At 39.7% G+C, this 27,570-nt stretch overlaps 1 protein-coding gene across 1 annotated transcript; it reads left to right on the top strand.

Annotated features, from left to right (window-relative positions):
* Positions 1-19,368: 19,368 nt before the first annotated feature.
* rgs3a (regulator of G protein signaling 3a) lies at positions 19,369-23,920 on the top strand. Its single transcript, XM_062477921.1, has 4 exons — positions 19,369-19,463; positions 20,690-20,751; positions 23,262-23,428; positions 23,706-23,920. The coding sequence occupies exons 1-4, from the start codon at positions 19,372-19,374 to the stop codon at positions 23,904-23,906; spliced, it is 522 nt and encodes a 173-aa protein (XP_062333905.1). The 5' UTR covers positions 19,369-19,371; the 3' UTR covers positions 23,907-23,920.
* Positions 23,921-27,570: the final 3,650 nt, after the last annotated feature.

Consider the following 27,570-nt stretch of genomic DNA (forward strand, 5'->3'; position numbering starts at 1 on the left):
AGTACATTACAGGTTACATTTTTTAGATCCATCTCATTCTAATTATTCATGTCTCTGAAAATCTATTATGCATTGCACATTGAATCTTTTTTGGTACTGAAGCTGTAACCTTAAAGATCCTGTAAAGTAAATTCCATGTTTTGCTTCTAAGTACATTATACACGTGTGAAATGAGTTCCTGAAATCATGTGCAAAGCGCTAAAACTTTGTCACACTGAAATGTGGAGTTAACCCGAAGAACAGTTTCTCTTCCGTTTTCAGATCAGGTTTTAATGGGCGGAGCCAAAAAATGCCCTATCTACGTCATTTCGCCCTATCTATGTCAGATCACTGAATGGCTCCTCCTGCTGTACTGTTATTGTAGCCTACATCAGCTAGCTAGCTAGCTGATGTAGGCTGATGTTCCCTATTGATAATGAAAGGAAAAATAGGTGGATAGATTTTGTGAAGAGCCTCGCTCATGGAAAGCTTCGGATAAAATTTAACAGCCGCCTCTGCACTGACCATTTCACGGTGGACAGTTTTAACATGGACCAAAGACAGACGGGGTTCACGAACACACGGCTTCTCTTGCAGCGCGGAGCCGTACCGAGCATCGCCCCTCCGGCCGTTCATCCCCCGGTCGCACCTGGACCATCCACCACCGCCAGCAGTTTTCCAGAGGTATCTCTGCTATGAGTTAGTACAAACCGCTAAATTGATATTAGGCTACTCGGTGTAGAATGATTGTATTTTGGTGAAATGGTAGCTAATGTGTTAGAAGTAGCCTATTTGGAGAGCTCACTGTCCGCTGTCTCTGGTGTCCATTTTTACTGTTACAGCTCAGGGTAACATTTCATTTATATGCATCTGTATGTTTCACTCATTGAACAAATAAATTCTAATTATATATGGTTTTGTTCGGCTTGACATAACGTCCATTATCTGGGTCGGAGGTAGGCACTAGGCAGCGAGGGGCGGAGCTTCAGCTCCTTCAGGCAACACGCCCCCCCAGTCCCAAGCAGAGAAGACTGCTGATTTTTTCACGATTTCAAAGCCTAATTTAACATACTTGTCGGTGTTATTTTTTCATTCGAATTTGGATAGGTAGTTAATAACACATTATTCTGTGGTGTGGCGAACTTAAAACTCGTTTCCAGGTCCACTTTACAGGATCTTTAATTACTGCCAAAACATTCTGAAGCCCTATAATCTTATACTAATAATTATCAATTTGAGTATTAATGGAAAAAAAGAAAAAGCTACTTGAGAAAGAAGCAGACAGAATGGTTGCATTATGAATTTGAAGGTTATACTGTCAAACTGTCAGACTGATGAACGAAATAACGACGTGAAAAAATGAAGATAGCGTGGCTCATTGGCTGGTCAATTCCCATGATGCAAGGCGGTAAATAGTGTTAAAATTTGCTGATAAGTTTGCCGTTTGTTCGAAATACAAATGTAACTTCACGAATTTCGTTTTTTAAATGTGTCTGCTTAGAATTTAGTGTTTTGTTGCGTGGTCATTGTTGTGGTGGTTTACCATTGTAACCATGAGTTAAATTACTGTTACATTTCATAAGAAGAGCTGGATTCTTAAAATGTCAACGCGTGCGGAGTTAATAGCTACTTTCAGCTAAGAAACTGCAGTGTAACTTTGAAGGGCCCCCGTTCTCGCTAAGTGACTTTAAGGGGCGTTTAAGGGGCTCCTAAAAAGTATTATATATTAATATAATAATAAGCAATAAGTAAGCAATAGTAAAATTTAATTTATTAAGTTTACTTCTTGAAGTACTTACATTAATTGAAAGTGCACTTGAAAGTATTGCAAAGTATACTTTGAGGCTCTTTAGGAAGTATACTTCATGAACTGAAAGTGCACTACACAGGTTACTTTAGAGTATTCCAAGGTATACTCTTAAGTACTTTGGGAAGTATACTTTATGAACTGAAAGTGCACAACACAGGTTACTTTAGAGTATTCCAAGGTATACTTTTAAGTACTTTAGGAAGTATACTTGATGAACTGAAAGTGCACTACACAGGCTACTTTACAGTATTCAAAAGTAAACCTTGAAATACACTATAAGTGTACTTTAAAGTGTACTATGTGACCTAAAAAGTGGGCCAATTCAGTTTACTTAGTACAAAAATAATATATAAATAAGTACACTGCTAGTATACTTTAAGTAACATGATAATAGTATACTTTTTATACTAAGTATACTTACAAAATAAACTTGAAGTATACTTATTTTTTGTAAGGGTATGTATACGTATATATGGACCCTTTCGCATTTCGTATCGTGTATTACATCATTGTTTAAGACTTGAACAAACCACACAGAGCTGTCGCAGGGGGGGCCCTGTGCGAACTTAACATGCGAGGCACTGCTTATTGACATACACGTGATGCACGCGCAAGAATCACTTTGAACCCGCACGGAGACTGTCCATAATTCCGACAGCCATTATCCTGCGCGCACGTGGAGCCACACCATTTCTGCAAGACATGCTGACAAATTTATCCAGTGATCCTCGAATCGACTTGTGAAATTCTTGCTTCTTTTTAGTTTTATTCCTTTTCTCAGCACCCGACTCATGTTTGCAAAATCGGTCTTGCCAGGGGCGGAGGTAGACTCTCAGTACAGTGGGGGCGGAGCTTTATCACGGGACCCTCTGCTACCAAGTCATTTTCAAATTAAAACCGTAAAAAAAAACTGTTAAATATCTGATGAATGCACATGTTATAACGTGTCACTTGTTGAGCCAAGTAAGCCTATATGTCAAATAAAACACAAAGAAAAGCCAAATTTTTGTACAAATTTGTATTTACGAACACAGAAAACAGTTTGCCAGTCAAGTAAAAATGTTTCAACACCACAGACAACGACAGCTGATTGACAGCGATGGTGCTGAACAGGCCACGTGCGCTCAATCAGATGATGAGAAGTACGATGTGAGAGGAGCACACGATGCTACCACACTTTTCCTACTGTCGTGGAAATTTTGGAATACAGTTATAATGTGTGTGTTTCATATATGAGGAATGTGTTTTAACGGAAGTCTAAAGTTGATTAAGAGTCAACTCCATTTGGTAGAGATGCCATTTGCAGTTTATGACACCTGGGGAGGAAGAGACAGCTGGTCTGGAGACAATGTGGATTCAATTGTATTGTTAACTGATCAAACTGCTCTGACCCTTCCTGTAGACTTGTTTGAAGTGGCCCACACAAAGGACAGTTGACCATTTGACTGGTGAACTCCTGTGGTTTTACTATCTACTGGTTTGGGGAGAGAGGCCACATTAAAGAACCGTAGGAACTTGATAAGTCAAACTGTCACTGAGCAGTGCTGACCAATCAACAGAGTTCAGAGGAATCATTTGATCTAAAGTTTATATAAGGCAGGGTTTTATGATTGTTCTTCATCACTCTGACGAACGACCTGTGGCTATCACCTCCTTCGTTATGACTGATCAGCAAAGCTTTGTTTAATATTACGTAATTGTATAATCTAAATAAATTGTATTAAACCCACATCTCTTGACTACTCAGATCTACACAGTGCCACTTGAATTTCCACCATTACACTTGGTGGCCCGTAAGGGGATCCTCGTTGGTCTACGGCGTTCAGCAGGCGGCTCCCCTCGGCGAATTGATCTTCCGGCAAAAAGCCGCCTTTCCTTCCGCCATGCGTGAGACAGCAGGGCCAGGGGGGGCGCCCGTTGGACGTTTTGTGGCTGACGCGGGATCTTCAAAAGAACCGGTGAGATATTCTTTTGGTTACTGTGTGATATTGAATTGTCTAAATGTGTGGGTTTTTTTTAGGCTATTGTCAATAATTCGGTTAAGTAAGTAATTGGGCAGAGGTAAAACTGTCCTGTACGTGTAAAGTTGTACGAATTAATAAGGTAAGGTTGTTGAACCTACCTTGTACGTGAAAGTCGTAAAAAAAATGTCTGCAGAAGTGTGTCGACGGACACACATAGAGGTAGTGTTGTTGACAAACAAACACATAGAGGGAGATAAATACACATGTTATATCGTGTTATGTGTCTTTTTGAGACCCTAAGGATTAGAATATGTTGGGTTAGTGATAGTTTGAGAAATTGTATTGGCATTGGTGCAGTTCTTATTTATTAACGGCCTAAACGTGATTCTAAGTCCCGAGAGAAAAGTATACTTGTGAGGAAATCAGCTGTGTGAGTGAGAGTGTTTACAAAGGGTTTGAGTCCCTGAAGGTGGAGAACAAAAAAAGAAAAGTTAGGATGTATCCTGAGGGATTTTCAAAACGAAGGTTTGAGTTTTTTACACACGTGTTCATTTTTGTTTTATATGTTTTTTGAAGTTAAAAGAAGTATGAGTAACTAATGGTGTCTACTATTCAAGCTATATACAAATGACAAAAATCAAAATTTTAATTAATTTTCGGTTTGAATATTTGTAATTTATGATTGTGCAGTTATTTTCATTGAAAGTTGTGAAGTCGGAATTTAATTGTTTTTAGAAACGAAAAGGAGTAATTGTGTCTTTATTTTCCGTCGTTGGTTATCGTTTATGGATTGTAATTCTGAAAATGAATGGTCTGGAGGCAGAATTGACCTGTCCAAACATCGATTACATGAAACAAAAGTATGGTAACGATAGTTTATTGCAAATGCAAATATGGATTGATAAATGTGGATTTTCGATTGTGGGGTCGTTTTGTTTTAAGGACCTTATTGTATTGCGAAATAGGTTCGTGGGGAGAAATAGATACACGATTCTTTTAGGTGGAGAAAAGAATAGATTTTAGCCTGATTGGAGAGCTTTTTCTGATTGGATGGAGATAGGTAGAGAGATAAAGAAATATTAAGACAGAATAGTGTGGGGAATTTTTCATCTATTTCCCCACAGATTCACGATTGAGATTTTCTGGCTGTTCCGCAAACAAATTTCGCCTCATCCGCAGCCAGGGGTGTTGCGGCAGGATGCGCAGGCGCATGAGGTTTTGCGGGAATGCGAGAACAGAATATGAACATGAGGTCAGACATTTGCCATTTCTCTATGACTCCGATGTCTTCTGACAGCCGGTTATATCTAGGAAAAGTCAAGAAAGCAGGATCCTGGAATTTGTTTATAGATTTGCTTTGGATTCCCGCAAAGATTGAAGCTTGTGCCTTGACTTGCAATTGTGTTTCAAAGAAGGAAAGGTTAAAGTCCTCTCCGGAACAAAGGGTTTGAGTCCCTGTTGTGTTTGGAATAAGTGGTGTTGTGGGCTATGGTCAAAGCTGATGCAGAGCGTGTTGACATGCTGTTGAAAAACATGTAGGCCAACATGAATTGCTAGGTATGGTCAATCCAAAATGCATGCTTTAGTTGTGGGAATTTGAGCAGAATGTACGTGAATGTCCGGAGATGTGTCATCTTTGTTGAAAGTTTTCTGGAAATTGTGAGCGAACTCGCAAAATCAGAGGGGTTCGTGACCGGAAGTTGAGTTCCGAAATGGTGGCGTACAATGTTTATCGGTTATGACACTGTTGGTAGAGGAGAGACGATTGACTTGTTATATTGTTTTACAACTCTGTGTTAACCGTTATATATTTGATGTTAGACTTTACATCGGTCTGATTACCGCCAGAAGGCATTTGTTTTTGAAGACGGAGACATTCTGTTTTGAAAATGCTAATGTTAATTCTTTGACTGAATTCTCCACTTGAAAAGAGGCGCATGCGCTTGAGCCTAGCGGAAGTTGATTCTTTCAGTGAAGCTCATTCTGCGTGCAGTGGCCCAAACATGAGTGCAAAAAACTAAAAAACAAAAAAATCACTCATTTTATAGAGAATTTGACGTTGAATTGAGAAGTATATTGGTTGGAAAACAGATGTGTGTTTCTGTTTCTTTGTCAAACTTAAGAAAATATTGTGAGTTGCCATACTCTTGATTTGGAAATTATGTACAGACCGATTTTCTATATTATGAGCTTGATTCGTTATTGAATAACGCGCTGGAAATTTAGTTTTTGGGTAGGATAATTGGTAAAAGGCCAGTTTAAAATCCCATCGTATAAAAACGGTTATGCTTTGTATTATGACTGTCATTAGATCTGTAAGCCTCTGTTGTAGTGCAGGCGTGCATGTGTGGCTCTTTGCTATGGTGAGTTTTTTTTTTTGGCTCTTTATGCTGGACTGGTTAGCCACCCCTGCCCTAAAAGGTTTACAGTGGTCCAGGTATGCAAAAGATCCCAACAAAAATTGTCTGGTGACAAAGGTCCAAACTGTCTAACCATGTCAAGTAGTTGTCCAAACAATGAATTATATCCACACGATAGCCACAATCTTGTTGCTTCATTCTGCCTTTGCCAATTATTTTGTTTCAGTCTCTCACGCACTATTGCTCATAGGAGATGTGCTTCGAGTATTTACGATTGGAGAGTGTCAAAATGGCTGCTACACTCTGCCCTTTCGATTGACACCTTGTTTGACCCAATAGAGCTCCGGGAGTTGACGTCATGCAATCCCAGCATGCACCGGTCATCGCCATTTTGGCAGGAAAGTGGAGAGCCAAGTGAAGCGCCAGAGTGTACATACATATATTCTTACATACATATTATACATAGTTTAATTTGCTGCCTATTTCAATAAACGTTGATTCAACATGGTGGATAGCTGCTGTGCACCGGGATGCCTGAACCATCGGGGAAAAGATAAAGGGAGAGCATTTTATAGGATTCCTAAGATCCAGAGAGAAGAACCCTATAATTCCTGACAACCACCCATGGCTTCAACTGAGGATCATTCAGTCTCTTGGAATGACTTATCTGTAATAAATATGTAATGGAATTTTTGTGATGAAAAGTGCACTGATATAATGTACGTTAGCCAACGTTAGTAGCTAACCGTTGATGAACGTTGCTAACGCTAGCTAGCTATACAAGTGATAAAACTGACTGCATTAACGTTAGCTACACATAGCAATTTGTAGCCGGTAGACTTCAAAGCTGAATATTCATCACTAATCCAGCTGATTGCGTCCATTTATATCCCTCCAGGCTTTTGTAGGCTTTCAAAGACTCTCCAGAGTAGGACGAATGAAAGTTGATAGAGAGTTGTAAATATCTGGATACAGAAGGTCAGGGAAGCCTTCCGTTTCACTCGTAAAGGTCGTAAAAGTAACTCTGGGAGCATTATATGGATCACTAATGTTTAATCGATCAAGTTTTGCTTTGCCTATGTGTTTTGAATTAAAGTGCGCAGTGAACTCGGACAGGTTGAAATCCGTGCTGGCGCCGTTCATTTTAGCCACTACTTTCCTGCCAAAATGGCGACGTAAACAGTAAAGTCACTTGATGTCCGGAGCTCTATAGGAGCTTCCATGCCCTGGTGACGACCTTCTAAAGCCAACTAGGTCTGTGCGTCCCAGAAGCAGTTCTTTGTGCGTCAAAACTGCTGAATCAGATAAAGCACTCCAATGTGTTCATGCTTCAGTTTTTGTGTTTCAGCAATACTAATGGGGGATTTAGCTATAATATATGATAGTTCTAACTACCAAAAGGCCCTTTTAGAAAACGCCTGGATACTCTTATAAAGACGTGTCAAATATGAATATATTGTGGTATTATGTTTGACTTTTGATTTGAATTGGGTAAGGCTTCAAGCCTTGGTCCAATTCTGTCTTCCAGCTAATACCTACCACCTCTAGGCCTCTTCAGGCCTCTGTTTTCAAAACAAAATCTAGGCGGAAGTAGAAACTTTCACTTTCCTTGTGTTCAAGCTTCTATTACTCAACACCAGTAGGACTGACAGGGGTCCTGGGAACAGGGGAAATAACTTCAGAGTGTCACCTTTTAAAAGAGATCATTTACATGCATGTACTCATGCATGTAAATGTTCAAGAACAGCTTTCAATTTACTTTGGGTATGGTGTTTAGGCGTTTTCAGGCAAATTGAGGTTTCAAGAGGTTAAAGATCACTTGAAAACTCCCTCGCCCTGTCTATTCCTGTAATTTTGGTTGATGTGTTTCCTGTCAATTCTTCAGGGATGAATCTGGGCGTTTTTGATTAACGTTTTAATATTGGCTACAGTCTAACGTGAACTTGACTGTATCAGTTTCAGGGTTGACTAGGGTGACCAGACATCCGGATTTCGTCCGGACAGTCCGGTTTTCCAGCCCTTTGTCCGGACCGCTGTTGCGTGTCCTTCTTTTCACCCTTTTGTCCTCCTTTTTGACCCTTCCTGCCCACCTTCGCAATTTACCACTCGCGTAGGCTTTCAGATGCCAAAAAGAAAGACCTCCTTCAAACCTACATGGAGTTCAGAACTCCACTTTTAAAAGAGTAGACAGCCTGAATGCCGAAAAACCTAGCAGACATTTGAATACACACAATTTTCAATGTTTTTTCAATATCTTTGTCAAAATCGACCATACAAACTTCAAACTTGTTGCATATTCTTCTACTACTAGCTGACCAAGTTGTCCAACCTTCAGTTTGGTGATACAGTTTATTATTGATTAACCAATAGCCAATAAATCAATTAAAACACATTTGAAATTTTTGTTCAGTGTTTCCTCAATATCTTTGATTTAAGGCTTTAATAATGTGCCATAATAATGTAGCCCAATGTTTTTGAGTTAAAATGTCTTCATTTGGGGGCATTCCAAATAAACATTGATTCCAAATAAACATTGATTCCAAATAAACATTGATTTCAAATAAACATTGATTAATATGACTGTGATTAAATCAGCTATATACTTCTGCCAAGGGGGTGCCACCTCTCAAAATCTCCTACCACCCTCTTGCCACCCCATGAATATTTTTCTAGATCCGCCCCTCGGTGGGTCTATTTCAGATGGAAAATGTAGCAGTTATCGATCGCTCAATTCAATCTGTTTCAGCCTCGCAAAAGGGCTCCAGTATGTAGCGGGGTTTACACGTTTAAGATTGGGAATACTTAATCTATAATAAAGTATCTAGTTCTTGGGGGCACCACCTCATAATTTGTTTAAAAGGGACTGAGGAAACCTTATTTAATCATATTTAATCTAGCCTTCGTAATAATCAGTCTATAATCTTAGGTAGTGAATTCTATGAAAGTAGAGCAGATCAAATAACGTGAGAGATAACGCGAGTATTATACACAATGATTTATTTTAAGAACATTTCATTAAGATGAACAAATACCAGATAAGTTATGGGTTAGTTTGGGTAAAACAGTACAGTAGGTCCTATACCGTAATGGTAGCGGAATACCAAGAGACAATAGTGGACAGTCTATGCTATGGTAATCCTAACGAGAGTTAGGTTGAATCATTTGCAAATTAAATCAAACATAACAAACTAGAGAGGGTACAATTTCTGGGGAAATTGTAGGGTGTGCTTGCTTGCGTCGGTTGCACAGGGGTCTGTTTTTGAATGACATTTTTACAACTGATATTTCTGTATATTTTATATAAAAATGCATACTTATTATTTATAAAGATGACATAGATTTAAAAGCATTTTTTTTTTGCTGCTCATTTACAACTGAAAATACGAGTGAAGTGTAGAATGAAATAGATGTCTTCTCATTTCCCCTGCAAGAGGCAGCCTCATCGTTGAAACAAAACGAATAAATTGGGCAGACCGGTGTAAAAATTGACCTAATCTCTATGACTTAAACGTCATTTTAAGTTTTTCCCTTCTCATGATATTTTCAGGCATTTAGCCTACTCATTGCATTCATTCATTAATAAAGAACCCCCTTTGAAGATTATTCTACGACGTTACCCGGCAGTAGAAGATGGAATCGCGATTCAAACAGTACCATCTGCTAACTGAATATATGCCCCCCAAAACGTAAATAAGCTTGACATTTATTTAGTGGAAAATCGCTCATTGATAAAAAGCTCACTGGTAGCGATCATTGTCAGTAACAACGCAAAATGCAATATAGCCCTGTGTGGAGAAGCTGCCCCGGTAAATTGTACTACTACGGTACAGTACTAGACTACTGCTGTGTTCGTCTTGGTAGCGATTGCGTTGGTTGAATTGGATTTAACGTTCCGTTGTACGGTTTAGGCTGAAAGTAATTATTTTCACGAACAGATTGACAACGTTTAGGCTGTGGCAATGAAGTTCAGGTTAGTAGTTAGATAGACTTTTGATTTAAGTAAGGGGAGTGCCGAACATGTTCTGTCGCCGTTTGACTTCCTACAGTTGTGTAAGCTAGATGTTTTTGTAGTGTGTCTCACGTAAGCTACAGCGTTGCAGTGAGCTACACTGGTTTGAAACCACAGGTAATGGTTTTTTCACCAACAAATCGTTTACTAATGTCAGAATAAACCCTACAACGAAAATGTATATGTGAGGAATGTTTATTTTAACGATTGAAAACAGATAACGCTACATCATAGACCACTGTAGTATGTGTTGCCCGGGCAACACAGGCTAATGTCATGATGCTAATACTTCAGTGAAATAGTAGACTACTGTTTCCGAAAGTAGATGTACTTCCTTGATAATATCAGCTTATATTGTACATTACACATCACAATTGTGTGTCATATCACAAAGTAAAATTAGTAAATAGTTATCACCTGGCCTCTTTGCTTGTGGCGTTTCTGCAGCTGCCTTGCAGTAAAGCTATAGTTAGCCTAGCTATCTCCCAGAAGTTAACGAGCTGCTAAACTAATATTCTGCTAGAGGTAGTCACGCGAGTTTTCGTGACGTTAGTGACGTAAGTAGCGTCATTGACTGTGGTTAGCAAGTTAGCCACCGTTAGCTTCACTTTTCGACACAAAAACGTAATTTCCACTTAAACCGTGCAACGGAACGTAAATCCCAATACAAGCAACTCAATCGCTACCAAGACGAAACTTTTGACACCTACGTTGTCTATGTAGGCCAAATATTGACTCAGTTTTAGGGGGGCAAAAAGAAATAAAAATAATAATAATATATATGTGAGAGAACAAAGGTTGTGCTCTCGCCGAAGGCTTGAGCACACCCAATAACTAGAGAGGGTACAATTTCTGGGGAAATTGTAGGGTGTGCTTGCTTGCGTCGGTTGCACAGGGGTCCGTTTTGAATGACATTTTTACAACTGATATTTCTGTATATTTTATATAAAAATGCATACTTATTATTTATAAAGATTACATAGATTTAAAAGCATTTTTTTGTGCTGCTCGTTTACAACTGAAAATACGAGTGAAGTGTAGAATTAAATATGATGTCTTCTCATTTCCCCTGCAAGAGGCAGCCTCATAGCTGAATCAAAACGAATAAATTTGGCAGACCGGTGTAAAAATGGACCTAATCTCTATGACTTAAACGTCCTTTTAAGTTTTCCCTTCTCGTGAAATTTTCAGGCATTTAGCCTACTCATATTGCATTCATTAATAAAGAACCCCCTTTGAAGATTATTCTACGACGTTACCGGCAGTAGAAGATGGAATCGTGATTCAAACAGTACCATCTGCTAACTGAAAATATGCCCCCAAAAACGTAAATAAGCTTGACGTTTATTTAGTGGAAAATCGCTCATTCATAAAAAGCTCACTGGTAGCGACCAGTCAGTAACAACGCAAAATGCGATATAGCCCTGTGTGGAGAAGCTGCCCCGGTAAATTCTACTACTACAGTACAGTACTAGACTACTGCTGTGTTCGTCTTGGTAGCGATTGCGTTGGTTGAATTCGATTTAACGTTCCGTTGTACGGTTTAGGCTGAAATTAATTATTTTCATGAACAGATTGACAAAGTTTAGGCTGTGGCAATGAAGTTAAGGTTAGTAGTTAGATAGATTTTTGATTTCAGTAAGGAGAGTGCCGAACATGTTCTGTCGCCGTTTGACTTCCTAAACAGCTGTGTCTCGCGTAGGCTACAGCGTTTCAGTGAGCAACACTGGTTTGAAACCACAGGTAATGATAATTTCACCCACAAATCGTTTACTTGTAATGTAATGTCATAATAAATCCTACAACGAAAATGTATTTGTGAGGAATGTTTATTTTAACGATTGCAAACAGATGCATCATAGACCATAGACATGTATACCGGTACATTGTATATATGTCTATGTCATAGACCACTGTAGTATGTGTTGCCCGGGCAACAGAGGCTAATGTCATGATGCTAATACTTCAGTGACATAGTAGACTACTGTTTCCGAAAGTAGATGTACTTCCTTAATAAAATCAGCTTATATTGTACATTACACGTCACAATTGTGTGTCATATCACAAAGTAAAATTAGTAAATAGTTATCACCCTGGCCTCTTTGCTTGTGGCATTTCTGCAGCTGCCTTGCAGTAAAGCAGTTAGCTTAGCTATCTCCCAGAAGTTAACGAGCTGCTAAACTAATGTTCTGCTAGAGGTAGTCACGCGAGTTTTCGTGACGTTAGTGACGTAAGTAGCGTCATTGAATCTGGCTAGCAAGTTAGCCACCGTTAGCTTCACTTTTCGCCACAAAAACTTAATTTCCACTTAAACCATGCAACGGAACGTAAATCCCAATAGAAGCAACTCAATCGCTACCAAGACGAAACTTTTGACACCTAGGTTGTCTATGTAGGCCAAATATTGACTGAGTTTTAGGGGGGCAAAAAGAATAATAAAAATAATAAAAATAAAAATAATATATATGTGAGAGAACAAAGGTTGTGCCCTTGCCGAAGGCAAAGCACACCCAATAATATATATGTGAGAGAACAAAGGTTGTGCCCTTGCCGAAGGCAAAGCACACCCAATTAAATCACAACATGCCAATGTCACAAGTAAGAAATGTAGCAAATTGCAGTTACTTTGGGCGGTTTGAAGAAAGGTCGAGTCAAATAGTTTTGTTATCGTACAATGAAATAGAACAACGGAATCTCTCGTCAAAGTTCCGGGCGGTCCAGTGAGGTTGCTTAATGTGAGGAATAGGTTAGAAATGACGCATTCACTTCAGTTTAACTCAGACGAACAAGCGGGGGTGATTGTATGTTTGGGTTTTTTATACTCCCAAGGGAAAAGGGGGGTATCCTTGTGAAGGTGAATTCTTGATTGGTCAGTTACTCCCCACCTGGGCGTCATCCTGAGATTCGCATATAGGTGTGAAGTGGTTGTTAGCTTTTGAGTTCAATATTTCAAATGTTCATGGAATGCTTGAACTTCAAGATATAACAATACACCATTCATAAATGGTTTTGTTAGTATGGTACAATTATTTGGATCTAAAATTGACTAATGCAACTCTTCCTGAAGGGAAGTTATAATAAAACACCTGTTTTTCTTCCAGGCCCGCCCGCGGCCCGAAACACTGCCCCCTCCTCCCCCAGTTAATATGCACTAAATGTTAATAAATACATTTTTTAGACTACTACACATGTTATACATCATTGGAAAGCTACGATTCTTGTGCTTGTAGATATGTAAACCATTTCAAGATTGAGTCACAACGACAAGTTTAGTCAACGTCTTTGTCCAGTCACCACTTTGTAAACAACACCAAAGCCAAACGTCTCTACTTACCCTCAAAGGTTCAGTGTCGTCCAGGTATGCAAACAACACATCAAAACTTGATCTGCGTACACTCCCAAGGGTTCAAAGTATCTAACCATGTAAAGTAATTCGTCCAAATACAATGTTTTACATTCATGAATAGCCATTATCCTTTGTTTCATTATGCAAGTTAGCCGATGGAAGAAACAACTTGTTCACATAAAAGTGTTCTTTTCTCCGGTTATTTACGATATGAAGGCATCAAAATGTCCGTTGAACCCTCCCCTTTTGATTGACACCAAGATTGACCCAATAGGAGCTTCCATGCCCCGTTGACAGCCCTCTAAAGCCAACTAGGTCTGTGCGTCCTGCCCCCCCCCCCCAATTGCGCAATATGGTTGACAGAATCAGTGTTCTTTGTGCGCCAATCCTGGGAATCAGATAAAGCACTCCAATGTGTTCATGATTCAGTTTTTGTGTTTCAGTAATACTAATTAGGGATTTAGCTATTGTATATGATAGTTCTAAGTACCACCTTTCATTAGAGATAACAATTATGAAAAATAATACCTTTTTATCCTAAGTATTTGACCTTGGTTACAAAGGGTCATTTTGGAGTCTCCAAAAGGCCCTTTTAGAAAACGCCTGGATGTACTCTTATAAAAACATGTGTCAAATATGAATATATTGTGGTATTATGTTTGACTTTTGATTTGAATTGGGTAAGGCTTCAACCTGTGGTCCAATTTAGTCTTCCAGCTAATACCTACCACCTCTAGGCCTCTTCAGGCCTCTGTTTTCAAAACAAAATCTAGGCGGAAATAGAAACTTTCACTTTCCTTGTGTTCAAGCTTCTATTACTCAACACTAGTAGGACTGACAGGGGTCCTGACAACAGGGGAAATAACTTCAGAGTGTCAGCTTTCAAAAGAGACCATTTACATGCATGTACTCCAAATGGTTCAAGAACAGCTTTCAATTTACTTTGGGTATGCTGTTTAGGCGTTTTCAGGCAAATTTATCAGGATACATATTCTAAGTATATAAGAAAAGCACACATTATAACACATCAACTACTGTCATTGAAATAGTGTCCATGAGCCATGTAGTCCTTGAGAATGTTTGTAAATCCAGAAAAGTTAGTTCTTCCTTTGTCTGATACTGTGAGGCCATGTGGCCTCTCTTTCTGACCCCATGCTGGGTCATAAGCTTTAAAGCCTCTGCTGGCAGATAAGGACAAGGGGAAGACCCTTTCCTTGTCGGGGGTTGGACACTGACGCTGTCTCTCCAGCCACCCTCAAGCACTGCACTGACCAGCTGTCTCAAGTCCTCCACCATCAACCCTGTGCCCAAAAAGCCAAGGCCAACAGGACATAATGACTACAGACCCCTCACCCTGACATCTGTGGTAATGAAGTCTTTTGAGCGCCTGGTGCTGGCACACCTCAAAGCCATCACGGACCCTCTCCTGGACCCACTGCAGTTTGCCTACAGAGCCAACAGGTCTGCGGATGACGCCGTTAACATGGCCCTCCACTTCACCCCGTACAGGACCTGGACTCCCCAGCATCCTACGCTAGGATCCTGTTTGTGGACTTCAGCTCTGCCTTCTACACCATCACCCCTGCCCTGCTTCAGGACAAGCTCTCTCAGCTGAACGTGCCTGACTCCACCTGAAGGTGGAGCTTGTGGAGTGCGTTAAGCTGGGAACACAAGTCTCTGACTCTCGGTCCATCAGCACCGGATCACCTCAGGGCTGCGTCCTTTCCGCTCTTCTCCCTGTACACCAACAGCTGCACCTTCAGTCATCCGTCCGTCAAACTCTTGAAGTTTGCTGACGACACCACCCTGCTTGGGCTTATCTCTGGAGGGGATGAGTGATTTTAGGTGGGAAGCTGACAACCTTGTGACCTGGTGTAGCCAGAACAATCTAGAGCTAAATGCTCTTAAGACAGTGGAGATGGTTGTGGAGAGGAAGAATACAGCCCTACTCACCCCCATCACCCGATTCCCCAGTCAACGCTGTGGAGTCCTTCCACTTCCTGGGAACTATCTTCTCCCAGGACCTCAAGTGGGAACTGAACATCAGCTCCCTCACCAAGAAAGCACAACAGAGGATGTACTTCCTACGGCAGCTGAAGAAAATCAACCTGCCAATGACAATGATGGTGCACTTCTACACAGCCATCATTGAGTCCATCCTCACCTTCTCCATCACCATGCTGCTGCCACTGCCAAGGACAAGAGCAGACTGCAGCGTAACATCCGCACTGCTGAGAAGGCGATCGGCTGCAATCTGCCTACCCTCGAGGACCTGCACACCTTGAGGACCCTGAGGCAAACGAGGAAGATTGTGGCCGACTCCTCCCACCCTGGACACTCTGTTCCAGCTACTCCCCTACTCCTACTAAGAACAGTTTTTCTCCATCCGCTGCTGGCCTCTTCAACAAGGCCAAGGACTCACACTGACATTAACACTATTATTATAAGTCCATCCACCACCTACTTTGCACATGTTGCACTATGTTGCCCATTTTGCTGCCCTATTTTTATTTTATCTTTAATTGTATTCTATTTTTTTTATATCTCTTGTAACTTGTATATTTATTTATATATTTCTTACAGTACTGTTTAGCTATTTAGTTATTGTTTAACTCCTTAGTATTAGACTTTTTTATTTTATTTATATATTCAACTGTTTTTTTGATTAAGATCCGTATATGTATGTTTATTGTATGCACCTTCCTGCCACAGTAAATTCTGTGTCTGTGAAAAGGTATATGGCAATAAAAACCAATTCTGATTCTGACAACCAAGAAGCTGGGAAAAATCTAAAAGGTTGTTATGTGACAGCAGCATTTAGACAGTATCCTGCAGGCTTTGCATTTCCAAAATGTCCAAAAGTGGACCGACCTGCAGTCTAACAATCTGATGAAAAGACTATAACGAGAAATTGTATCTGATAAAAAGGCTACAAAGAATAATGTTCGGAATGTGTAATGCTTCCTTGATATGCAGTCATTGTCTTGACTCCTATTGTTTTGTTTCCTTCTGTTAATCTCAAAGCATCTTCTGACAGGATTAAATATCTATTGAACTAACTACATGACTATTTCCGGATCAAATGTTTTAATGACAATTCTTTTTTTTCTTTTTTTATGCCTAGTGGTAGTCAGTCATTTTCTCACCCAGTCTTTCCTCAATGCTGTCTACCTTTCCTGTCTGTATGAAGCTCTTCTGTCCTCTGGTCTGCATGTTCTTAGTGTCTTTCCCTGGGAGCTTGGCCCAGTTCTACAGCACCAGGAATAGCCCCTGGCCAGCTATTACTGTCAGTAATGTGAACCAGGCAACATGGGAATACCTCCCTGAGATAATTGAGGTGCTAAATACCCTCATACACACGTTTAACATTTCAGACTTACTGGCATGTAAGGAAGGAGATGCATACACTTACACTCAAACATGCAAACATTCAAGTCAGATGTGATGGTGACAGGCAATGCCATTAGACCAGATCAGACTACATCACACTTTGAAAATGACCACTATCAGGTTACCTCTCCCTTCATCACTCCCTCCACTGGGTTATCTGTGGCCCCATTGTTTAAGTGGTTATTTCTTCTTGTAGGCTGGACATCACTGAAGATTGGTAAAATGTATGTTTTTTTGTATGTGATAAAATGTAATCTACATATCAATACTGAGCATGCTATGATTTTATACCAAGCTCAAAATAATCAACTTCTTCAGTTGTTGAATTAATTGACATGAATTTGCTGACAATGGAGCAGCCCTTCACATGCGGTACTTAAAATCCCCCACATGGTGTCAGTGTGGACTATTCTATCCTAAGTTTTTCTAACCATTGTTTTAGACTCGTCAAATACATTGCGTTGTCTCATGGTTTCCACACATACAACCCAACGCAGTTCCATCTCTTATTTAATAGTATTGGAACCAGACTGGGATATTAACACCTTTTCACTGGCCTTGCAAATATTCTTCTGTTTTTCCAGTGTTTTTTTGTGTTTTTTGTATTGTGCAACCCTCAAAGCCAAATTACGTCATCTATAAACTAAAATGAGAGCAATAAAATACAGACTGTTACGTTGTTAGGATTGCATGGCCTTTCCAATTTGGGTAATGATGGTTTCAGACCGACAAAAAATGGGCCAATGACAGGATTACTGGAATGGACGTGTTTTTTAGCTACACAGCAAGAAATAGTTAATGTTTATAAAATTCATAATATTTTGACCATAAATATTTTTATATTTATTATATTTCAAATTACCAATATCTTTCACTGCTCATATGTTTTTGTATAAGATCAAACTGAATCTCTCATATGTGAGTATTGCTGACTGATTTGGTCAAATTGAGGTACCAAATTCTTTATATGATTGATATGAATTAATTCCTTCCTTTGTTTTGCTTCTGCCATAAATATCTTGTGTAGTACACAGAGATTTATCTAGGATTGTCTTTCTCTATCCTTCATCACTGGCCAGAGGACTCACTCCATCCTGCTAGAGATCAACGTGAGCGGAGAGAGTGACAGAAAAGCTGTGGGAGAAAGCATGACAAAAAAGCCCCCCCCCCCCGTCTTTTATTGGATGTCCTACCTTTTCTCGCCTCTTCGGTATCTTCCCGTCTCATTGAATTGGTCTGCTTGAAAGAGGTATTTTTTACACTTTCACACATACCAACATATGCACACATGCACACCCTATGCGCCCCTCTTTATTTGAATAAACTACTCAGCTTTAGATTGTCCCTGATAACAGTTGTTTCAATCCGTTTATTACTATGGCATATCTTTACATTTTCTATTTGTATGATCATAAGCCATTCAGTATAATGTGCCATCTTCTGCCTATACCCTTCATATCTTATGTGACCTTTGTTTTACCACTGCTTGCCATGTGCCATGTATTTCTGTCTTTTATCATACTTTTATGCACATGCGTCCATTTGTTTGTGTGTCTGTGTGTTTGATGCTGGATGTTCATTCAAAAATGTTACCTTGGATCTTTATTTGGCTGCTGAGTGTGTGCTTATGTTTTGTAACAGGTGACAGCAGTGATTAGGAGTATTCAATAGCAGTAGCTGCGCATATTAGCAGGCAGGGCTCAATGGAAATCAAACCTGGAAATAGGTGTCTTGAGGTCAGATCCCAACGAGGTTGGGTGGAGCTAGGTAATGCTATTGTAGATGCTATTGTGTGTGTGTGTGTGTGTGTGGGGGGGGGTTCTGAAGATGGGTAATGCTGTGCCCAATGTCCCATCCATGGGGCATTGGCCCTGGGTTAGCGCCCACTAAATTTCCCCTCTCCCTCTCCAGGGTACCTTGAGAGTGGCGTGAGCGCACAGAGGACTGTAGACTCTCCTCCTTCTCCTCCTCTGCAACGCTCACTCATTGCCTAGAAACCTGTCAGGGATAGACAGAAAGGAGAAAGAGTTATAGCAGCTTTAACAACTAAAATAGAATTAAGAGGGAAAACTCATCGGTCACAACCCTCCTACTGGAAAGAATTTACCTCTTCGCTCTCAGATATCCTGCTAACGTTTAAAATGTATTGTACCTGGCAATCATTTCTGCTCTTCTCCTGTCTTTTCTGGATTTTTCATATGGATTTGATTTGGAGCATTGGAGTAATCTTTAAACTTAAGTGTTTCTTCTCATTTGGATTGAATTGTTTGGGGTTATTTTTGGGATAATCAAGCCAATTGTTAAATTTTTCCCTTCCCATTCTCTTTCTATTGATCTCTTATGCTATACTTATGCTATGGATTCATCCATGTTTCTCTTTATCTCTCTTTCTTGTCAACAACAATTTTCTCTACTTCTGCATATCTTTCTTGCTCCTTTCTTTTTCCACCTATTTTTTTCCCTCCACATTACTGTTTTTTTTCTCTGTCCCTCCCTCTCTCAGGGCCAAAGACATGAAGAACCGGCTTGCTTTCCTGAGGAGGAGAAATGAATCTCCAGCAAGCAATTCAGCTGGAAAGTTGGACAAATCCATGAAGTCAGTAAAGTAAGTGTCTGCAAGAGATGGTGTGTGTGTATATATTTTCTTGTCCACTTCCTGGATCTCAGCCCAGCTAATGATTTGGCAGAAACAGATGTGTGGGTGTAGCAGAGGAAGAGAGAGGGATGCTTGAAAAGTGGGAAATGAAATAAAGGAAGTAAGTGAAGAAGGTGGAACTGCAATTGGATATGACTGGACTAATAACCTTCTGTCCATTCCAGTTGATGCAGGCTAAATCTATTTAGTGTATGAAATGTACTGTTAAAGGAGTTAAATTGTTCAAACGTTTAGTCTAGTCTTAATGTTTAGTTATTTATTGGGATCATTTAAACATTAGCCATCTGATAAACAGGATGGAGTTTTATACAAACAGTAGGTCATCTATAGATTACAAAAACTCTATATTGTAATATTAACATGTGGTCCATAGCTCAGTGAAGCTGAGAGCAACACAATCTACATTATTGTAGAAACAGAAGGGAGAGTCAGAGGAAAACATAGGAAAAGGACATTTGCAGGGTAATAAGTACATCCATCTTAACAGCATTTACACACTCAACTTGAATGAAATTACATTTCAGCCTTTGTTCACATTCATATCACATTATTTTTGAGATTGTGTTATATTTATACTTTTTACTTGTAAAACATCATTTGCTGTAATCTTTAATGAGAAAGATCGTTTGGTTCAGATAAATCCTTTACTTCCTCAAAAAGACTCCCAGATATGATAGATAGGTAGAGTGTGTGATTTTTCCATGAACTATCTAAGAATAGCAAACACAGAGGCTTAGAGGCTGTAGAGGCAGAGAAATGGGTAGAGTGAGTGGTGCCTCAATTAAACACACCTCCCCATTGGCTCTTTCAACCCCCTCGCCTCCTTGCCCAATGAGCTGCCGTGAGAAGCAGTATAAGAGCTACCCTCTACAAAGGCAGTCAGACATACTCACACTGGCACTCACATATGGCACCACAATTGCTCACATACAAAGATGCACTAAGGTGCAAACAAAAATGAGAAAAATAAAGCCAGACAGCAAAAAAAGGGAAGGAGGACCATAATAGATATATATATACAGGAATACTAGAAAAACCATTCCCTCTCTTCTCTCTCTTGTTCCTCCTGAGTCCAGCCCAGTCCATTTGAACAGAGACTAAACGCAGATGGGTCACACTATGAGATACCTGGTAGACATGGGCTTCCTAAAGAACCACTCTGCTTTTATTTGCAGGCCTACACCGGAAGAGGCTCTCAAATGGGGGGAGTCCCTGGACAAGCTCCTGATACATAAATGTGAGTTGTTTTATTAACTCTAACCGTTTGGTATGCATGCCGTAATTCTCATGTTGAATTGAAAGTGCATAACTTATTTGTCAAATGTGTGTGTCTTTCAGTCAGCTCTGCAGTGAATGGCCAGTTCAACATTCTGCTGCCTACCCATCTAGTTCCACTTAATAAATAGAATGTATTTGCATTTGAGAGAAAGAGAGACACATAGAGAGGTTATTTATAGGGGAGGAGTCTACATAATGTTGTTAAATTTGAATGAAAGAATAATTCATGTTTTTTAGAGTCTTTTCCCTGATGATGTTGAGTCTAGGCCCACCAATGTCAATGCCCTGACATAGAAGTCTCTTTCTATCTCTCTTTTTATCTGCCAATGAGCCACATTTTGGAAACGCAGAGGTAAAGGGGTATCTTCAAATTAAGATATTTCTTGTCCTTGTTTGCACCCATAATGTTTTTTGTTCAAAATAAGACACATTTCTTATTCTTTACAAAATGCCTTAATTTCATTTCATAGCTTGAAATTGATAGAAATATACAATGTCAAAATATTGCCTCACCAATTTATTGCTACACCGGCAGTAGCAATAAACTACTACCTATTTGATTCTGAGTGGTGAACCAAAAAAAACTGAGAAACAGATTTTTATTTTTAAGAGACTATGCTAATCGTACAGTATATAGTAATTTTGGGGGTAAATATACACATTTTCTACACTTAACCTTCAGGAAAACAAAACAAACACGATTCATTAATTACCTTAATTTAAAATTGTATTTAATTAATAAAAGTGTTCAGCCATTTTTTGTTGACTTGAATGGAACTTCTAATTCTTCTAAGTTCTAATGGAACTTCACGGATACGCACGGATACGGACGGATAGACTTCGTTTATGGTTCTCCGTAGGCTGTGGGTGCTGAAAACAATTCACCGCCAGAAGAGTAGGTGGCGCAACAGTTTTTTGTAAGTCGTCGTGGAGTGTTTATTTACCTAGGTTATCGAGAAGTCGGAGCAAATTTACAAATTAGCCGTTTCATCAATAAAATACGCACATTTTCAGCAACTACACTCCCCATTTCTCGTCACATTTTAATTCAGATGCTGATTTACATGTACTGTTTAGCTGAAATATGAATTGTAAAAACTTACAACAATGGCGGTCAAAGGATTCTGTTCGTCCTGTTTATCACGGCAACTCCGCCCCCGCCCCTGACGCAAGCGGTTCTTAATACTGACCAATCACAGCCAAGGGGGTCTCCGACGGATAGTTAGAAAATTCAGGAGGTGCACGTCGAGCTCTCCGGGGCTCTCCGAGGGCTGATGGAGAGCTCGTAGAGGGCGTTCCTCGGAGAAGAGGGCGTTCCCATGTGTCCGTTTTTCGAAAAACGCAGAAGCATATATAAGCCTTAAGTCGTCTTTAGCTCCATTTGGAATGGTGTGACTCAACAGACTGTGCTATTCTAGGTGCTTCCCTTTAAAGCAGGGGTGTCAATCTCATTTTAACCGAGGGCCACATCAGCATTATGGTTTCCCTCAAAGGGCAAAACATCGTTTTTTCCGGTAGCTTTTGTGAACATATTCTACTGCGATTGCAGTCCGCCAATTCTTGGACAATCTGCTGGTTTTCTTGAAGGCTAAATTTGGCATATTTATCTTCATGTTTGGTGTCAAAAGGCCAACGGAGATTGTACTCTAACGATCGACATCGCCTCATACACAAAATCATCACAATCAATCACAAAATACATACAGTTTTTTCTCCTTTCGGTATTCGCTCTCCCTTTCTTGAAATTTCTTTCCATCCAGGGCCGGATGCAGCCTGCTTTGACTGGGGGTGCAGTGAACATTTCTGGGGGGTATCATGATTGCGGAAAGGGATCGTATAATTGATTACTTAATTGATACCATTTTTGAGACTCCTTATCGATCCGAGTGTTAATCGGATAAATATTATGGGTTTGATGTGTAACTAGATAGTGACTTACACACTTAATGCGAGCGCAAAATAGCTTTTTGAGCTTTATGTAAAATAAACATTGCCGTTTTCCAATTGGTAAAACCTTGTCTAGTGAAGGTGATGTCTTTATCATTTCTGGCTCCAAATTGTCGTCAGGGGAAGCAGAAACATACATCTAGCTTGGCTGAGTCCTCTAGCCCGAGGACCTTGGCTGCAAATGCGCATGGGGTACGTTTGCAGAACCGGCTGCATTGGAGTGCTTTCATTCAAACCATGCTCGCCTTCACCCACAGTTAAACTTGGAACTTAGCTTTAAACACTGATGTGTATACACACTGCTTTCTAGAGCGGGATGTCGTCACTTTGCCGTAACATAATCAAAATGCATTGTGACTTATTTCAATACACCATTAAAGCTCCCGCATAAAATGATGTGGCGGGCCACATTTGGCCCGCAGGCCTTGAGTTTGACACGTGCTTTAGAGCTTACTGTGTTGCCATGGAGCCAGCTCTGAGATCCGCTAACATTTATTTTCCTCTCTCTTTCCTGTAATTCAGATGGTCTGGCAGCATTCAGAGCTTTTCTGCGCACAGAGTTCAGTGAGGAGAACCTGGAATTTTGGTTGGCATGTGAGGATTACAAGAAAATCAAGTCGCAATCCAAGATGGTGTCAAAAGCCAAGAAAATATTTGCAGAATATATTGCTATCCAGTCATGTAAAGAGGTAAGTATGGGTAATAAACTTGCTCCTGACATAGAATCAAGGACTGAAGCAAACTTACCATTACTTTGTTCCGGCGAGTGATGTAGTGATGAATGTGTAATGGCTATCAGCATAAGATACTTCAGGAAGCTGATGTAGAAGTGAGCTAATTGGATGACTTCTGCCAGGGCCAACCAGCCCCAAGTCAAAAGCTCTGAAACAATTACCCTCACTTGGGACTAATTCCAATTAAACTAACTGTTTCTTTCTTTTACCATCCCCTCCTTCCCTTCCGCAGGTGAACTTAGATTCGTACACCAGAGAGCATACCAAAGAGAACCTGCAGAATGTGACACGCTCCTGCTTTGATCTGGCACAGCGGAGGATATACGGGCTGATGGAAAAGGACTCCTACCCTCGCTTCCTCCGTTCTGAACTCTATATAGACTTAGTCAATCAAAAAAAAAACAGTTCAACATCCACCTCCTCTTCATCGTAGACATAGAGACAAAACATTTACATCGACGAGAAAGAGAGAAGACAGGCAAACTCCAAAGCAAAGGGAGAGGAAGGTTGACTTTCAGTTTGCGCATGCTTGTGTTTTTTTGTGTTTCTGTTGTCGTATCATCTTTTATTTTGTCATATTGTGGACTGCGACACTGACAGGGAGAGCGGTTTGCATAATAATGGGATAGAGGACGAGTGAGCGTTTCATATTCACTGTAAGGTGTTCCTGACCAGATGGAAAGAGAAGGGGGTACTTGCATAGACAGTCAGGTACTATTTTGTCCACTGTCAACTTTGTTAACTTCTGTCTTCTACAATGTCTTAAAAATATACAATGCTTTAGCTATCTCTTTCTTTGGAACCAATTTTCACACTATAGTACAACACAGAAGTCATAGTTCTTGTTTCTCCATGTCTCAATACCTGCCTACTCAGTACCAACACAACTGACTGGCAAGAGAACAGGAGAACCACTGTAGCTAATTAATAGAAGCCCTGGAATACTGGACAAGAGCTCTCTGGTCCTATACTTTTTGTGATGTCTTCAATGTATCAATACAAACATAATACACCTCTCTCAAGTCAAAACCTCTTCTAAGGAGGTCAACTTGGTTGTATTGTTCCAAAGGATATGGTAAAAAAAAACATCAGAGAAAAAGACAGACAGAATTTTTTTTAGAATAGAAATATACCAACAAAAGATCAAAAATGGCAAATTCAAATAATGTATATCTGACAAGATTTTAAAAATAACAATGATTTGCTACCTGTCTCCAAACACTGTACACAGAGAAAGAGAAGAAATGCTGGAATTTTGTTTACTTGAGGATTTCATTTTTGTTCATCCCTTGACTGAGGCAGCATTCTCAGGACATAAGGTTGCTGTATATTGTTTTCTCTGTTTTCAGTGTTTCTTTTTACAAATACAATGATTATAGATTGTTTCAGTTTCAAACCTGCAATCGATTAGTATGATTCAGAAATTATTTTGACAGGTTGTTAATTTCATAGTATATACAATATGAAAAGAATGCTTCACTTGTTCAAATGACTATTTATTTAGATAATTTATTTAATTTGTTTGCGCAAGACAAATGGCTTGAGCACCATATTAACTTTATTTGTTAAGAGTTTGTGTTTCAAAAACAATTCAGTTGTAATGTTGACCTACAGTTTTAAGTTAAATAAATAAGAGTTATATAGATACATTTTAGCAAATAATTCTGACTGTGTGACCCTAGTAGCAGGCAGCTATCGGGACTTAAGGAAGTATATGATTCTTTAAGATAGAACAAAACATAGAAAAAATATATTGAAATGAGGAGGGGAAGGACCATTCTCTCCTGGTTCATTCATTGCTTGTAATCAGTTTTATAAAATGCATTTGTACTGTTTAGAAATTCAAAAGCATCTATTAAGATAGCAAGCAAAAATGAAATAGAGTACATATGATGTCATTACCGAAGATAAATAAAATCAACTGACTGGTTAAACAATATGTGTTGTTTGTGTTGTTCTTCAGTGAGATTGTTTAATACGTTTGTTCTTTCTGATCAGCAATCATACACTGACTAGTAGTTGAAAAACAAAACAAATACCTAGGTACAAACTGGATATTACACACTTTTGAGAAGGCAATGTGATGTGTGTCTTTGTCACTTTGTAACAAATATTTAGTGAAGGATATGAGATTTAGGGGAAATTCTAACTCTGTCACTTGTTTTACACCAAGGGTGCCCAACCATCGATCACGATCGACAAGTTAATCGCCGACTGCTTCCCAGTCGATTGCGAGAGTAAACTATGGATTGAGGAAGTTACTTCACGTTATTAGTTGGGACTCGCTGTCACAGTGGAGAGGTTGAGAGAGCTAAGACTTCAGCAAAGTAAAAGGCAATTATATGGAAGCAAATCAGTGACATAATGTTTTACATTTTAACAGACATTGAATACTTAATATTGAAATTTAGACACAACCGAATTCAAAGAATCAAAATATTTTACTTTGAAAACAATACCTGAATTAGTTTGTTTTGAATCTACCTTTAAACAAGGCCAACGCATTGAAAAGGCTTTTCAGGAGCTGAAAAGCACTTTAAAGCAACAAAAAAATGAAAGTCTTCAAAAGTGATACGGAAGCCAAAAAGTTGTCAGTATTATGCGGATAGGATGAAATACAGTTCATAAGTCAGTGTGACCTGTTTCAGGCGGAAATATAAGCACTGTCATGTACTGTGTGGCACTGAAGTAAACATGATATTACCGACTAGTAACAGTCAATTTCAATGCCAACAACCTTTTCCCATGTATAAACCACCAAGATGAACATGATAGAATAGTCATAGTTGATGGGAAACCATTCACCCAGAAGTTTCATAGCAAAAAAAGGCCAACGCATTGATAACGCTTTTCAGTAACTGAAAAGCACTTTAATGCGGATAGGACGAAATACAGTTCATTTGAGTCAGTGTGACCTGTTTCAGGCTGAAATATAAACACTGTCATGTAATGTGTGGCACTGAAGTAAACATGATATTACTGACTAGTAACAGTCAATTTCAATGCCAACAACCTTTTCCCATGTATGAACCACCAAGATGAACATGATAGAATAGTCATAGTTGATGGGAAACCACTCACCCACTTTTACATGTAACATCTAGATTTTACAAATAAAGTAAACCTGTTACTGTATATTGCTATTGTTATAGTTTCCGTTACTAGTTGGTGACAACGGGGGACGGGGCTTTCTCACCCTTATTATATAAATATAACTTATTTTAGAGTTCTCTCCCCTGGAACAGAGTTCATGTTCCAACCGAGGGGGGCTGGCGCTGTCTTAGTGTCTAGGGCTGTATCAAAAACCCTTTTTTGCTCTGGTAAATTGCTGCACTAGTCCACACTTGACCGGTGGGGATCTCATTCTAAATATGACTGTAACTGTTAGCTGCTCCTGGCATTCTATAATCCCTGCTCTCCCCTCTCTGTCCCCCCTCCACACATCCCCTGTGGTGTGGGGGGTTTGAGCTGTCAGCACCTGCCTGGTCGTCGGTCTGCCAACGCTGGACCTGGTCGCCAACCGGAAACCAGTCTCCATGATGGGCAACAGCGAGTTTCCTGGTCCCTTCCTACATCTACCAAGTCGAACAATGGATTTTGGTGTTTCAAAACCCATTGACACTTCCCTTCTGTATGACTATGTTAAGCCTGTGTTCTGCTCCTCTCTTTCACCAACCATCTCTGGAGGAGGGGATCCCTCACTGAATTGCTCCTCCCAAGGTTTCTTCCATTTTTTCTCCTGTAGTGAGTTTTTCTGGGAGTTTTTCCTTGTCTTCCCTGAGGGTTTAGGTTGGTTGAGGGGCAGTTCTATGGGTGTATGTGAAGCCCTCTGTGACATGCTTGCGTGTAAAAAGGGCTATACAAATAATTGTTGATTTTATTTGATAGAATAGTCATAGTTGATGGGAAACCATTCACCCAGAAGTGTCATAGCAAACAAGACCAACGCATTGAAAAGGCTTTTCAGGAACTGAAAAGCACTTTAAAGCTATAAAAAACTGAAAGTCTTCAAAAGTGATTCGGAAGCCAAAAAGTTGTCAGTAATATGCGGATAGGATGAAATACAATTCATTTGAGTCAGTGTGACCTGTTTCAGG

Source organism: Osmerus eperlanus, chromosome 14, assembly GCF_963692335.1.
Source record: "Osmerus eperlanus chromosome 14, fOsmEpe2.1, whole genome shotgun sequence".
NCBI lineage: Eukaryota > Metazoa > Chordata > Actinopteri > Osmeriformes > Osmeridae > Osmerus > Osmerus eperlanus.